Source organism: Harpia harpyja, chromosome 7 (genome assembly GCF_026419915.1).
Source record: "Harpia harpyja isolate bHarHar1 chromosome 7, bHarHar1 primary haplotype, whole genome shotgun sequence".
In the NCBI taxonomy this organism is placed as follows: domain Eukaryota; kingdom Metazoa; phylum Chordata; class Aves; order Accipitriformes; family Accipitridae; genus Harpia; species Harpia harpyja.
Window position 1 is genome coordinate 45,781,833 of NC_068946.1, and position 14,353 is coordinate 45,796,185.

Genomic DNA, 14,353 nt, shown 5'->3' on the forward strand with positions numbered 1-14,353 from the left:
AGTGGTGAATGGGGTGAAATCCAGTTGGTGGCTGGTCACAAGTGGTGTTCCTCAGGGCTCGGTGTTGGGCCCTGTTCTGTTTAATATCTTTATTGATGATTTGGATGAGGGGATTGAGTGCACCCTCAGCAAGTTTGCAGATGACACCAAGCTGGGAGGCAGGGTCGATCTGCTTGAGGGTAGGGAGGCTCTACAGAGAGATCTGGACAGGCTGGATCGATGGGCTGAGGCCAATCGTATGAAGTTCAACAAGGCCAAGTGCCGGGTCCTGGACTTGGGTCACGGCAACCCCATGCAGCGCTACAGGCTTGGGGAAGAGTGGCTGGAAAGCTGCCCAGCAGAGAAAGACCTGGGGGTGCTGGTTGACAGCCGGCTGAATAGGAGCCAGCAGTGTGCCCAGGTGGCCAAGAAGGCCAACGGCATCCTGGCCTCTATCAGGAACAGTGTGGCCAGCAGGAGCAGGGAGGTGGTTGTTCCCCTGTACTCAGCACTGGTGAGGCCGCATCTCGAGTACTGTGTTCAGTTTTGGGCCCCTCACTACAGGAAAGACATTGGGGTGCTGGAGCGTGTCCAGAGAAGGGCAACCAAGTTGGTGAGGGGCCTGGAGCACAAGTCTTATGAGGAGCAGCTGAGGGATCTGGGGTTGTTTAGTCTGGAGAAGAGGAGGCTGAAGGGAGACCTTATCACTCTCTGCAACTACCTGAAAGGAGGTTGTAGTGAGTTGGGTGTCAGTCTCTTCTCTTAAGTCACAAGTGATAGGACAAGAGAAAATGGCCTCAAGTTGAGGCAAGGGAGATTTAGGTTAGATATTAGGAAAAATTTTTTTACTGAGAGGGTTGTCAGACATTGGAATAGGCTGCCCAGGGAAGTGGTTGAGTCACCATCCCTGGAGGTATTCAAAAAGCGAGTGGATGGGGTACTTCAGGACATGGTTTAGTGGGCATGGATGATGGTTGGACTCAGTGATCTTGAAGGTCTTTTCCAACCTAAGTGATTCTATGATTCTTTGATTCTAGCCCCCTCAATCCCATCTAATATCCTTGAACCCTGCTGGTGGGCACTGGGCCAAATCCTGTGGTGGAATCAACTGGATGAGGTATAAACCAGAGATCTGTGGACTCATGAACATTTCCAGGATCTGTTTCTCAGGAACAAGAGTTCTGGCTAGGAAGTCCTAGCTACTTTTCCAGTGCATGTTTGTGAATGTCAGGTTTATAAAAGGTTATTATAAATGTCCTGCCTCAAACTGTGGCCATGACACCTACGCTCTGCCATCAGTCAGCTGCCATGAAATATGGGGAATGCCATTACATGTTTGGTTGTCTCCAACCATGGCTTTGGCCATTTTAGGCACTTTTGGGTAGAAACTGTACAGCCCTGTACCAGTGATGCTGACTGGACCCCATAACAAAGCTGCAGGCTGGGCAGGATGCAGACATAAGATGGGTGGTGAGGGGCATCAGCACAACTACTGTTTCCCATGACTGACACACGCATGTTGCACCAGCTGGTGGTGGCAGAGGGGTGGAAACAGATCTTCTTAATGTGCACCTGCTAATATAAATTAATTATTATAATAATGAAGCCAAAGTGTGATGAATCTGTTCTCTCCAGCCTGCCTTTCATTCTGCCTTCGCTTTGGAAGTAGGCAGAAAAATATCAGCACATTTCTTTCTTTTCCTTTGTGCAGTTAATTTGCCTTTTTTTTTTTTTTTGTCGTCGCTCCTAATGTTTCATTGACTTCTGACTGTGACTTGTCATTTATTCAAAGCTGTATTAGCACGGTAGTGCCTAAGAGTTATTGAACAACTACTAATGGACAAATCATTCCAGTAGCAGAGCTGGAGTTTGCAGGAAAAGGTTGTGGAAACCCTGGGCTGAGTCATAGGCTGGAAACATGGACACAGTCTGTCTTTTTATCAGCAAAGCTAGAACAAAAATATGAGAAGGTGCGTGTGGTTGCGTCTTTGAGTTGGAGAGCAGGGATGCCTCACATGACATGTACATGCAGGATAGATTCCTGGCTGGGGGAAAATATAAAAATGAGTTATTAAAACTGCTGCAGCTGGAGGAGTGAAATCTCACCTGCAGTAGGAGATGTGGGGGAAAGCAGAAGCTGTGTTTTCCCCTCATCTCTAATTTACTGAATTGTGGACTATTACTGACACTTTGCACGTGACTGTTTCCTCCTGCCTGGAATTGCTGTTTTTTGCAGACCGTGCTGTTCAGTGAAACTGAAATCAGGGAAACCACCAACCAGTAAAATCCCTTCAGAAGAAGGGAAGATGCACATGGGAAAAGGATTTTATAATGCAATCTGCGAAATTAAAAGAATCATTGCCGATATATTGCGCTTCTGTCACCTCTGTTGAAAGAAAAAAATAAGGAGACAAGGTCAGGTCTGTGGCTTTTGCATTTGCAACCTGGCAGTGGGCTGGAAAGAGAGGCCCCAAACTATTTCGTGTGTTTTAGGGATGAGTTGGATGGTCATTTGACTCCAGCTGTCGGGGATCTGTAGAGCAGCAGCTTGCACCCTCTGGAGATCAGTCAGATCTCATTAACCTGTAGCCAGTTATTTGTGCAGCTCTGAGCTCCCCCTTTATGAAAAGAAGCCAATTTACTGGGTTTAGGCAATAATCTTATTAGATATATTTTAGGCCCTTCCATAAAGAAAAGTATGTTTGGGATGAAGAACATATTTCTGGTAACTCTGGCATCCACTCTCACAGTCTAATGGGATATGTAAGATGAGATTAAATGTGTATTCTCCGTCTTTGAGGGCTGCCCAGTGGCTTTGTGTAACTCTACCTTCTAGTGGAGTCTATCATTTCAGCAAATTTAAGGACTGCTTGTCCAGGAAGAGATTCAGACAGCTAGTGAGGCTTTAATGCCAGTCATCTCTTTATATGTGTCCTTAGATGGAACAAACTAAAAGAAAGCTGCGTTTTCAACCCATTGGTGATCCTTTTCTATTCAACATTAAAATAACATTGCAGGTTTTTACCACAAAAATGTCAAGGTTCTTACAGCAGTAAGTCTTAGGGCTATAAACATTTATACTAGCATGCTAAAGAGATTTGGGCATAAGGGGCTGTACTGGCATTAGGGAGCAGCTGAAAATATGAGTAGGCTAACATTAGATTAAACAGAGGCAGGCAGTAATTTAATTGGCATTTATACATTGGGAGAAGGAAAAAATAGTAAGTTAAAAAAAATGCAGCTAGAAGCTCTTAGAAATCAAGGGGGTAATTTGCTTTCCAAAATGATTCACAGCATCTCGTGTTAGCTAATTAACAAAACAGCAGGTTTGTGAATTTAACAGCAGCGGGGTTAGGACTCGGTGGGCTTGGTTCTCGTCCATGTGTTTGTTAGGGTCTGTTCAGCCCCCTCGGTGCTTTTGCTCTGCTCTTTGGCATCTGGGGGAGCCCAGGCTCTTTCAGGGGGCAGAGTTACAAGTGGCTGCGCTCCGCGATAGGAGCCAGATGAGGGTGAAAGGGGCAGGTGGAGAGGCAGGAGATTATGCATTGACTGGCATGACTCAGCCATCCATAAAATGATTTTCATTAATGTTTAATGTGTGTCAAAAATGTCAGCATCTATAAGAGAGGCAGATAAATTATTTAGTCCTGTGAGTGTCTTGCCTTCCCCCTCCTGCTTATGTGTGTAAAATGTTTGCCCTGCTTTTGTTTAGATTTAGGATGTCAGGGAAGTTAAACTGGTCGCTGTTACACCCAGACCGTTTCCTTGCGAGACCCTCAGAGGAGCTGCTGCCGCCGCCGCTTTACAGTTGAGTGCTGCATTAGAGAGGTCTGGGCAATCTGAAGTCAGCTGCAAGTGGGTTATGCACACTCCCTGTCAGCGGGCTGGGGTTGGTTTTAGATTGGTTTGCAGAGGAGTAGACCCTGGGAAACTGAAATAAGGACAGAAGAGTGGGGCGTGAAGGGAGGTCCTGCTCTCCAGGTAAGGGCTGTGGGGAGCTGTTGTCAGAGCAGCCCAGCATCACAGCGTAGCCTGTGAGCCTTCCCTGTGCCCCCGCAGGGATGTGCTGCACCTGACATTAGCTGGCATGCTTTCTTCTGCCATTCCTGCTGCCTTGGTTTTGCTGGTTTTGGCCAGAGGTGCATCACCCAGAGACCTGCAACCACCTAGTCTGGATGAACTGTCCCCCACTCAGGGATGGGGACATCCTCTATGATCCTGGCAGGGCTTTGCCTGTTCTCCCACATAACCCTCTGCAGGGATGTTTCTACTTGCCTGCCCCGTTTCAAGAGCTTAGGGCATGGATCTTGCTTTATCCCTAACTGGGGAATTTGTGCACAGGAAGTGAAAACACCCCTTTGAGTTGCAGCTTTGGGTTTTCATTTTGTTAGTTTTTTTTTAAATTGGCTTCACAGGATGATGCAATAGCTGTGAGCTGAAATCATAAGCCCTAGCAGAAAGAAAGAGGGACTGAAGGGGATGAGCAAAGGAAGAAAAGTATCTGGTCAAATGGGATTTAAGGCGAGGTGAGGCAGAGGGAAAAGTAAGCCTAATTAATAGTGAGGCGCTAGTTTGTGAATGTTGGATGAACCACAATCAAAAATGACTAATTTAAAACTCACTCCGACACTCGCACTAGACACAACCATCTTTCCCGGGCAGGGATCTTTCTGAAGGCAATGGGAACTTTGTCAGCCTGTGCGTCTGTTCAGATGGGGCACTTTGAACCCTGTCAGAAAAATTAAAAAAAGAACTCTGTATTAAAAGAGAAAATGTACAGATTGTTTTTAAACATGGGGGCAAATGTAATTGCTTGCTTTGTTTGTGATTTTTTTTTCTTTTTTGGGGAAGTCACAGGCCTTGGGACAAGGATCTCAATTGGCCTCTAATTAAAGTTTCTTTCTTACTGTCTGGCATGAAATCCCCCTGAGAGGCAGATGTTTGCAAAGCACACTTGAGGCACTGGCATATGGTTCCTTTGTAAGGCTGGAGTTTCAGCAAAGTGCCTCCTGAATGTTGTACATAATTAGATATTTTATTTTATTTTTTTGTCCCGGAGAAGTTACTGGCGGCTGGGGACCCCCAGGATCTGAGAGGGAGGCTTTCTGAGAGACGAATGGGAAGCCCTAAGCACGTCACTGATAAGTGACAGGTGCTGGCAGATGCTCTACTGCAGCTTTTTGGAAAAAGCCTGTCAACTAAACCAATGCCAGTTAAAGGAAATTATTCTAACCTACAGAATTTAACACAGTATGAGACCTTGGGTACCCAACCTCTGCAACTTCACAGAGGACTTGTATCCTTCCTACAGGAATCCATCAGCAAGTCTAAACTTTTTACAGGATTATAAAATTCTGAGGAATGTTTCCATAAGGAATCCAATTGTAATTGAGAGGCGAGTGAAATGGAAAGAAAATATTCACGCACTCTAGGCTTGGGTAGAAACCATGGCCATACTTAAAATGTGACTTCGGATTACAAATGGCCCATAGCTCTATTAACACCATAAAAGACTCTTGCGTCTGGGTGGTCACTGATGTGTAGTGCAATCTACAGCAAGACACTTAATGACTAAAAGCTCAAGGTGCTGAATGTGCACTCATTTCCCTCTGGGGCAGCACATCCATCCCTTGAACACTTAAGAAATAAAACACAGGATTTTGTGTCAGATCACCAAATTTTTCCAATTCTCTTAATGTCTCCCTTTCCTGCCCAAAAAGTCCTTTCTGTGATCACCAGAGCAAGTCTTTCCTACTGTTGGTGCCTCATTTTTGCCAATCTATAAAAGTACACTGGAACAGTTCTCTGCCTCAGAAAGGTTTTTTGAGACAAAATTAATTCATGTTTGTAAGGTGCTTTTGAGGTCTGCGGACCTGCCTGTGCTTATTAATGTGGGCAGTCATTATTTCTGTTCTGTAGAGAAGAAAACCAAGATCTAGTGCAGTTAAAACAGCTTGTTCAGGATCACAAGGCAATTTAGGAGCAGAACCACAAATACAGCCAAGTCTTTTGACTAGCAGTCAGATGTGCTATCCACAGGGCTACCTATAATGTCTAATTATTTTTCTAAGGGTAGGAACTGAAAGATCTCAGCCTGATTGCAAAGTCTTGATGAAAACAAAAAGGAAATGCGTAAAAGATTGACTCGCAGTCATTGCATTCTCTTAGCATCTCTGTTAGTGTATGTTTAAAATGAAATGAATAAAATCCCCCATGGATGGAGGTGAAGTAGAGCCTTTGCCGCAGATTATGCATTAATTTGGTATCCTTCTGATGCTTTAAATGGTTTTGTGCCACGTATGAAAAGGCAAAGCCTGGCTGTTGGCTTAGGTGGGATGCACAGGGTGCGATGTTTTAGACTTCAGATGCCGAACACAACTTATTAGAGGCCACATGTGCACAGAGGCTAATGAATTTGCATGCTTGCTGCAAGCGGCTGTATCTTTCTTGAAGCCTTGCCTATTCTTTGGCATGCTTTCAAGCTGAGGCTACTGTTTAAATGTGTGGACATTCAAAGGCTGTGCTGGGAGGCTTGATGCTGCCAAGTACCTCGTGGAAGGAATAACAATCTCAGCAATTAGCAAGCTCCCCCAAACCCCAGCCCTGCCTCTCTCAGTATTACAGGCAGGGGAGGGAAGGGGGCTGTGCTGGCAGTGACTGTGCCTTTGCAGGGACACAAGCAGTGGGAAATCAGAAGGACCGACCTGTCAGTGTAGAGGGGACAGAAAAGCAGCTGGACCTCTGACAAGCAGTGGCAAGACTTGGAAGCAGAGGCAGTAGTATTGTCACCCAGTAGCTGTGACCAGAAGGATGTGCCAGTGGGCAGTAGTGGTGTATAATTGATAAAAGGAAGGACAGAATAACGAAACACAGACAAAATAATGTCTTGGACTGAGCATAAGTATTACGTATAAAAGCAACATTCATCTTTTCATTTTCAAATAAATGCAGCAATGTAATGAGTATAACTTTGTCTCAGCTGGGATAAAGTGCTTAGTATGTGGTGCAGTGGGATTAGTCTTTTGTGCAGACCATCTATTTTGGTGTCCATGGTTCTTGCAACTTTTGACGCTATGGCGTGGGTCTGTGCGTCAGTCTGCATGCTAGATCTGGTGGCATAAAAACACTTACTCCGTACAAGAGTAACAGGAGTACTAGATATCAGATTCACAGCAGATTTGTGGTTGGATCCTCAGTGAGGTACCTGTAACCCACTTTGCATACCTATATGTCTATAATACTGTGTTTATACATACTTATATGTGCAGAAATAAGTAGACTTCAGCCACAAGCTTAAAAGCTATGTGGGTCTTTAGTTATATAGCAGGAAAGCCATCACAAGTCTACAAAGGGCCCAGGGATTATTTACATTTCTACTGTAGAGCTGAAAGCAAGCTCTAGCCCTGGCTCTGCATGGGGTGAGAAACACAGCCAATGCTAGCTGTGCTTCCAGGGAAAATATCGGCAATGTCCATGTTAGCTTTTGCTGGTCTCTCCAGATGAGTGTTGCATGCTGTGGCCATGCTTACTGCTCAAGGCATGTTGAATGCAGACAGTCTGTTTGCTGTACTCATTCATTTAGGAAGGGTGAACATGTCAGGAGCACCAGGTGAGAAGTTCTTGCTTGAGAAAGCAAACCGAGGATGGAGGGGGACAGTCACCATCCTTGCCCCAGGGCTATGGTGCTAGTCCAACCTGCCTTTCACCCTGTCCCTGCCACACTCTGACCTGCAGTCCTAGGACTATAAATGCTTCCTGTGAGACCAGGTATTACTTTTTATTGGCTATTAAGGAGAATAATAACCTTTGTTAGTGAAATATATAGCTCTGGGTTAATCTTCAATAATAGTTGGTAATGATATTTACAGATTAATTTTGTATTTCTTCTGGCTGGTGCTGCCTTTAGCTTCAATTCAGTCCGTCCGTCCGTCCGTCCGTCCTTCCTTCCTTCCTTCCTTCCTTCCTTCCTTCCTTCCTTCCTTCCTTCCTTCCTTCCTTCCTTCCTCTGTGAAGTCAAAACCTGCCCTTCTGCTGTCTGCAGTGGGGAAGTGTGGCAAGAGAGCCTTGCAGGCTCCTGGGGGGCTCAGGGCACTAAAATACTCTTTCTTTGCATCAGGGATCAGGCTGTTGTCCACAGAAGAGTGATCGACAGATGCAGAGTGTCCAGCCCCATTTATCTCTGCCAGATGGTGCTAAAATGCTAGTCAGGAGCACATGTTGCTTCTATTCAACCAAATGGTTGTGCCACGCTGTGGCCTCTCTGCCTCTGAACCAATGAGCCTCAGCGAGCAAAATCCCAGCGGCAAAGGCCCCGGCAGCCCTCAGCTAAGCCCCTCTCCATGGCTTAAAGAAAATCAGAGAAACCAAACTAGGAAGGCTCACAGCCCTGCAGGGACAGACAATAGTGTGCAGGAAAGGGAGGAAGGGGTTAAATAGGGTTTAGACACACAAAAGGTAAATATTTGAGGCCAAAATGTAGAAAGAAAGAACAATGGAGAGAGAAGGGCAGGAGGAGGAAGCAAGAAGTGTAAAGAGAAGAAAAAGGAGGATTATATTCTGCCAGAAAACAAAGGGGTGGTTGTATGAGAAAGGCATTGGGGACGCATTGGGGAAATGAGGGTTCAGCTCACCGCAAACTTTCTGTCTGACGCTGGACAAGTCAATCTCTCTGTGTCTCAGTTTGCAAAGGCTACATTGGGAATAATAAAGTCTCCTTTGTTCTGCCTCTCTGTGCTCACATCAGACGTCCCTTCTGTTTGTATGTTGTAGAAAGCCAAGATGCTACTGTACTGCAAACAAACATAAAATGCAGTGAGACTTTGAGGGGGGAAAAAAAAAAGAAAAAGAGGTAGGAAGGTAAATAGGCTATGATAAAGCTAGGAGACAACTGCTCCAAAAACCAGGGGTGGAGGAGGAAAGAAATACAGGGGAGGCCAGGGGAGGCCGCTACTGAGGGAAGAGGAAAGAAACAATGTGGACCAGATTAATCCTACTGTTGCCTCCTGGACTCCAGTAGAGTTCCTCAAGGAATGGGTTTAGCCCAAGGAGTTCAGTTTTGTTTGGTTAAAGAAACTTCATGCCAAAGTTTTTAAATAGTCAAATCTGTTCTGAGAACTAGGAGAATGTGGGCTGCCTTTCCTGAAACATTGCATGGGACTTGGGATGAACAACTCCCGCTGAAGGCATCAGGAGCCAAGTGATTAAGCCCCATGCAGTGCTCTGACAGGAGGCCGCCTTCTTGCCTACGCATACTTTTTTTAAGTATAGAAAGTATTTCCATATTTCCAGCAGCTGATCTTTATTTGAAGCCAAGAGCTGCATTTTTCAGATTAGAACTGAAGCTTTTCTAGGAAAAGCCGTTCTGAAGCAAACCATTGGTCCAGCTAGCCCAAGACAGTGTCTCCAACAGAGGCCCTGCACTCTGCTTAGCAAAAGAAATCCTAAAGCCTGCAGGACTCTCTCCCGGGATAATTTATATTTCACTCCAAGAGTTAGAGTTTGGCTTTCACTCCAAAGTCTGTAGGCTTATATTCTTTCCAAAACTCTTGCTTATTTTATTAATCTTTACAGTTCCCTGGAGATGTTTGTTGTTCGCAGATCTCTAACCTGTTTGGGAAGCTCCTTGAGCTGCTGACCTCCGCACCCTGCGGCAGCGAGATCCCCAGGCCAACTGGGGCATTTGTGCGGGTAGAAAGGAATTTTCTTTTCTCAATTTCAGGTTTGCTGCATTTAACGTGGAAGCATGCCTTAAGCTTCCCATCTTGCCCAGCTGGCTTCTCATTACAGCATCTCACCTAAAACTGTGAGCTGCTTCTGCTGTGCAGGGAATCCCTGCTAGGAGACGGGCTGTGCATGTGCGATGCTGTTCTGCCCTGAAACGTGACTCAGCCATGCTAAGGATCCACTTTTTTTAATTTTTCAGTGCTTCCAAGTTTACAAGAATAGTTTATTCTGTCAGCTGCTCCTGCAGGCGTGGTGTGTTTTCTTCTCCTGTCACCGGAGTAATAAAATTTTGTGGATAGTCATAGTGTCCCCGCTGCGTGGATAGCCAGGATGTGATAAAGGTGTGAGGGGCTGCAGGGTGACTGGGACATGGCACCATGCTCTCTGTGCCTCTCTTTTGGTAAAGAGGTGATTGCAATGCTTAAGCTTCTTTGAAGACTATGGTGAGACTTGCAGGTAGCAGGGCAAGAGGGACACTGTTGTGTAGTCCCATGCTTATGGTGATGGTGAACCAGCAAACCAGTGCATGGACAATGGGCAGGATGGCTCACTGTTCAGCCTGCCCTTCCTTCATCCATCTGTCCTTCTTCGTCCTTCTGCCACAGAAGGGCTCGGGTCTTACAGGGGTAGGAGAGAGGTGTAGGGCAGGATACAAAGTACAGCCTTTGTCATCATCTAGTAATGAACTGGCTAGATGGTTGTATACCCGGGGCTCTGCGGCAAAAATTAGATGGTGCTATGCAGACATGGCTTTGGATCCAGCACGCAAACAAACAAAACAAATGTATTAGAAACAGCTGGGGAATAGGATGAAAATGAGCATTATTAGGGGTATGCTTATAATAACTTATGAACTGGGGAATGCATCATTGCTGCGCTGGGCCCTCCTGGAGACAGATTTGCTGTTGCTTTTGGAGCCCTTATTACAGCCATTGGTTTTCCCATTTATGCATCACTTCCCCTAGCCCTTGTGGAAAACCTGACAGCATGCTCTGAGACATAGCTGCTAACGCGATGATTTTGTCAGGAGCTGGAGTGACCTCTGAAAGCAGTGGCCATGGCCTCATCTGTGGGTCACGAACTGCTGCTTGGGTGAGCACGTACATTACCCAGAGTGAGGGCATTGCTTTAGGCATTGATCTCCCTTCAGACGTTTCCTCCCTCATCCCAAGGGAAGTTTTGCAGCTCTTGGGAGTTTTTGTCGATTCCCTGGCTGTAGGATGGGCTCAGAGTTTTCTAATTCATTCATCTTTTTGGAGCATAACTGACCTGTCCTGGGGGATACTGAGAAAGGTGAAAACACCTGCTGGCAGCACTGTCCTCATTTGTGTCTTTTATTGCCTCTCCTGTGCACAGTCAGGACGTCGGGGTTGTTAGCAGTGAACCCCTTGCCTGCAGCCTGCCCTGCTGCAGCTCAGGAGGTGACCATCTTTAAAAGCCATACATTTTTCTCCCGGTCTCTGTGCATATTACCTCTGTGAGATGCAGCCCTTCCTTGTGGGAGAGTGTTTGAAATTGTCCTTCAGCCCTCAGTACAGTGGGCTCTTGGTAAGAAGTCATTATTGTGTGTTTTACATACACGAACACTGCACCCACTGACATTTTTTTGGTGTTCACTATGACTTCAGTTGTATAACGTCTACTGCACAGTTAAGTGCCTAAGTATTGACTTTGCTGTTTCCCTGACAAATTTAACAAATATTGGCCAAAACTCAACTTGCATGGACTCTGCTGATCTTGCAGCTGGAGGAATTTGGCCCAGTACTCTGCTTCAGTGTCTTCAAGCCATCGTGAAGTGTCTAGCATGTTGGCTGTTGTTGTTTGCTTCACGGTTGGATGAGATGCTTATATACAAGGCTGCTTAAATTCCAAATATTGCCTGTGGCTGAACGGTTCCTACCTTTGATGTGAGCTAGCCACAGCCTGGGATCTGAGAGGTTATTGTTGTTAAGAGGGTAAGTTATTACCAAAGTCTCCTATATTTAACACAGAGTGCACAAAGCTCTGCTTACTCAAACACAGAAAGAGTTCAGCAACCAGGACTAGTTTCCCTGGTCCCAAAACACTTCACTGACACAAAGCACTCTTCAGGGATCTCTCAGGACCGTGCTCCAATGCCTGTTCAAATTGCAGTTACATTGGTCTTGGCCTTGCATTGAATTACCTCGCTCCTTTGTGTGCTGATTTTCACAAGCGTAGGCTGAGCTGGTGAGCTTGCTCATCTTCTGGAGCTGAGTGTTGCAGAGGTGACACCTGAGAGCATGTGGGGACACAGAGAGGTAGTTGTAGCCATCGGTCACCGGTGAGGGATGTATTTGCATGTAAAAGACAGTCTTGTTGCACAAGCTGACTGTGAATGGCAAATGCTACCTCATTTGCCATTAACAGTAACTCAACCATGGTAATAACAATACTTGTAGGTACACAGGTTCAGCTGCGGGTGAAAATGGCTGTTATCATCTTCATCCTGTCTGTTCCATATGTCTGCGTGGATTGAACCATTGTACCTTTGCAGGCTGCATGATGCAAGAAATAGATGACAATATATAGGGGGGGCTTTTATCCCCATTCCCACTTTCAGACCCAGATGGTCAGGTGTCATCTGCTGTGTTCAACAAGGAAGGTGTGATGGCTGGAACAATGTTGCCAGTCAAGAAAGCTGCTCTGTGAGAAGACTCTCTTGCCCTGGTACCATCTCAGAAGAATGGTGGTTGCTGCCTGCCTGTGAAAGGCAGAAAGTAAAAATACAGGGTTTCAAATGTGTTGTACTCTTTGATGAACTGGAATAGCTTTAAGGCCATATTGAAGATCACTTGTCGTGATGGGTATTCACTACCCAGTGATGGATGAGTTATTTTTCAGAGCAACTGCAAAGATGTCCTTCAAACCCACCTTTTGTTTTGTAATAGTCCTGATGGAATAGCAGTGTCTCGCTTGCTGTGGGGTGATCCGTTACTGCTGGTCTTTTTCAAAGCAGAAACATGCTGCTGGTGGCTGAAACCATTGTCAGTTCTTTTCCTAAGGCTTCCAAGAGAGTAAAAATCTGGGATTTCTTTGGTGAACTTTCAGGAGATGTGAAATAATTTGGCACTGCGGGGAAGGCAAATGGTCTGTGCAGGTATAGATGTCCTTCAAACCCACCTTTTGTTTTGTAATAGTCCTGATGGAATAGCAGTGTCTCGCTTGCTGTGGGGTGATCCGTTACTGCTGGTCTTTTTCAAAGCAGAAACATGCTGCTGGTGGCTGAAACCATTGTCAGTTCTTTTCCTAAGGCTTCCAGGAGAGTAAAAATCTGGGATTTCTTTGGTGAACTTTCAGGAGATGTGAAATAATTTGGCACTGCGGGGAAGGCAAATGGTCTGTGCAGGTATATTTAACATGTAATCAAACAGTATGAATTACATGAGGATGCACTGTGGCTTCAAACCACTCCTTCCCCAGGAAAAACTTTGGCTGGCTTGTAAGGAGCATGTCCTCCCTCTGAGTGCGGTCCCCACCTTGAGCCATTCCATCTCCAGCTGTTCTGTGCAGAGCAGAAAGCGGGGAAGGGGAAGAGCCTTTTTTAAGCCAGCCCCCATGCAAATCTGTCTCCAGGACTGATGCTAAATGGATGTGTATGTGCTGTAATGTTCCTTGCAATTTTGCCTGGACTATGCTCAAAACAGTGAAAGGAGAAGGCTCCTGGCTCGGTGTGCAAGCTGGGCATCTCCCAGGCTTGACAGTATGGTCTGTGAAAAAGGCAGTGGGGATAAATCTGGTTACTTGGTGGGAAATTTGTTACCCTTTCAAAACTTCTGAAGGATAAAGTGATGAGCTGATTCTCTGTGTCTTCTTTTTACAAACATATCTCTATTGATGCTAATGTTGCTTGTGTATCAGCCATTAGGGTCTATTTCTTGGTGCTTTTATGTAATTTATAGACTTTCTCCAGTCTGATTTAGAGAAACATGGAGTGTCTGTGAAGCTGGGAGCAAGGACATGCTCTCTTCTAATGTGGCTTTCCTGTCTTCCTCTATTTTGCAGGTTCTTTTCGAAATGATGGTTTAAAAGCTGCTGATGTCCTTCCTATACTGAAGGAGAAAGTGGCCTTCGTGTCAGGTGAGCACATCGTTTCTGGATCCTTCCAGCCCAGGATGAGCACTGTCTGCTGCGTCCTGGTCCTTATGGCGCTGCAGAGTCACGAGGGACCAGTTTCATGTTTGGACTTGGTAGTATTTAAATTAGCTCTTCTGCTAAGAAACGGGCTGTATGTGGAACAGGGCTATCCAGTAATACTCAGAGTGTTGGAATCTGGCCCATGTTGATTTTCGTCATATTCTGAGAAACAGTAAATGGGCAGCACAGGTGGGATGAAATGCATCTTCTCAGCTCCAGCCCAGACCTGTGCCGTCTCAGCCTTCAGGACAGTTCAGGGATCCTGCTTTGGGTTCAAGGTCAGCAAACAGCATTAATTCCTGTTTGTAGGAGGCACTCAGACCTGTAAATCACTGGTGTTTCATTTGCAATCCTAATCAACTTGCAGTTAAAAGTACCATTGATGCTGCATTTACATAATAGCTCAGATGCTCAAAGAGCTCCTGCCATCCTGTACAAAGATTTAGAGCCTTCGTTCAGGAAACAAATCTCAAGGACCTGGGGGTGGATGAGGACT

At 45.7% G+C, this 14,353-nt stretch overlaps 1 protein-coding gene across 13 annotated transcripts in view; it reads left to right on the forward strand.

Annotated features, from left to right (window-relative positions):
* KALRN (kalirin RhoGEF kinase) overlaps positions 1-14,353 on the forward strand; it is a 534,490-nt gene that overhangs the window by 156,565 nt on the left and 363,572 nt on the right. For all 13 annotated transcript variants that reach the window (XR_008236018.1, XR_008236019.1, XM_052792838.1 and 10 more), the window contains exon 2: positions 13,726-13,800. Coding sequence is in view for 11 of the 13 variants with exons in the window: in XM_052792838.1 (XP_052648798.1) it covers positions 13,726-13,800 (75 nt within the window). In the remaining 2 variants the exon portion in view is untranslated. The remainder of the gene's footprint in view (positions 1-13,725; positions 13,801-14,353) is intronic.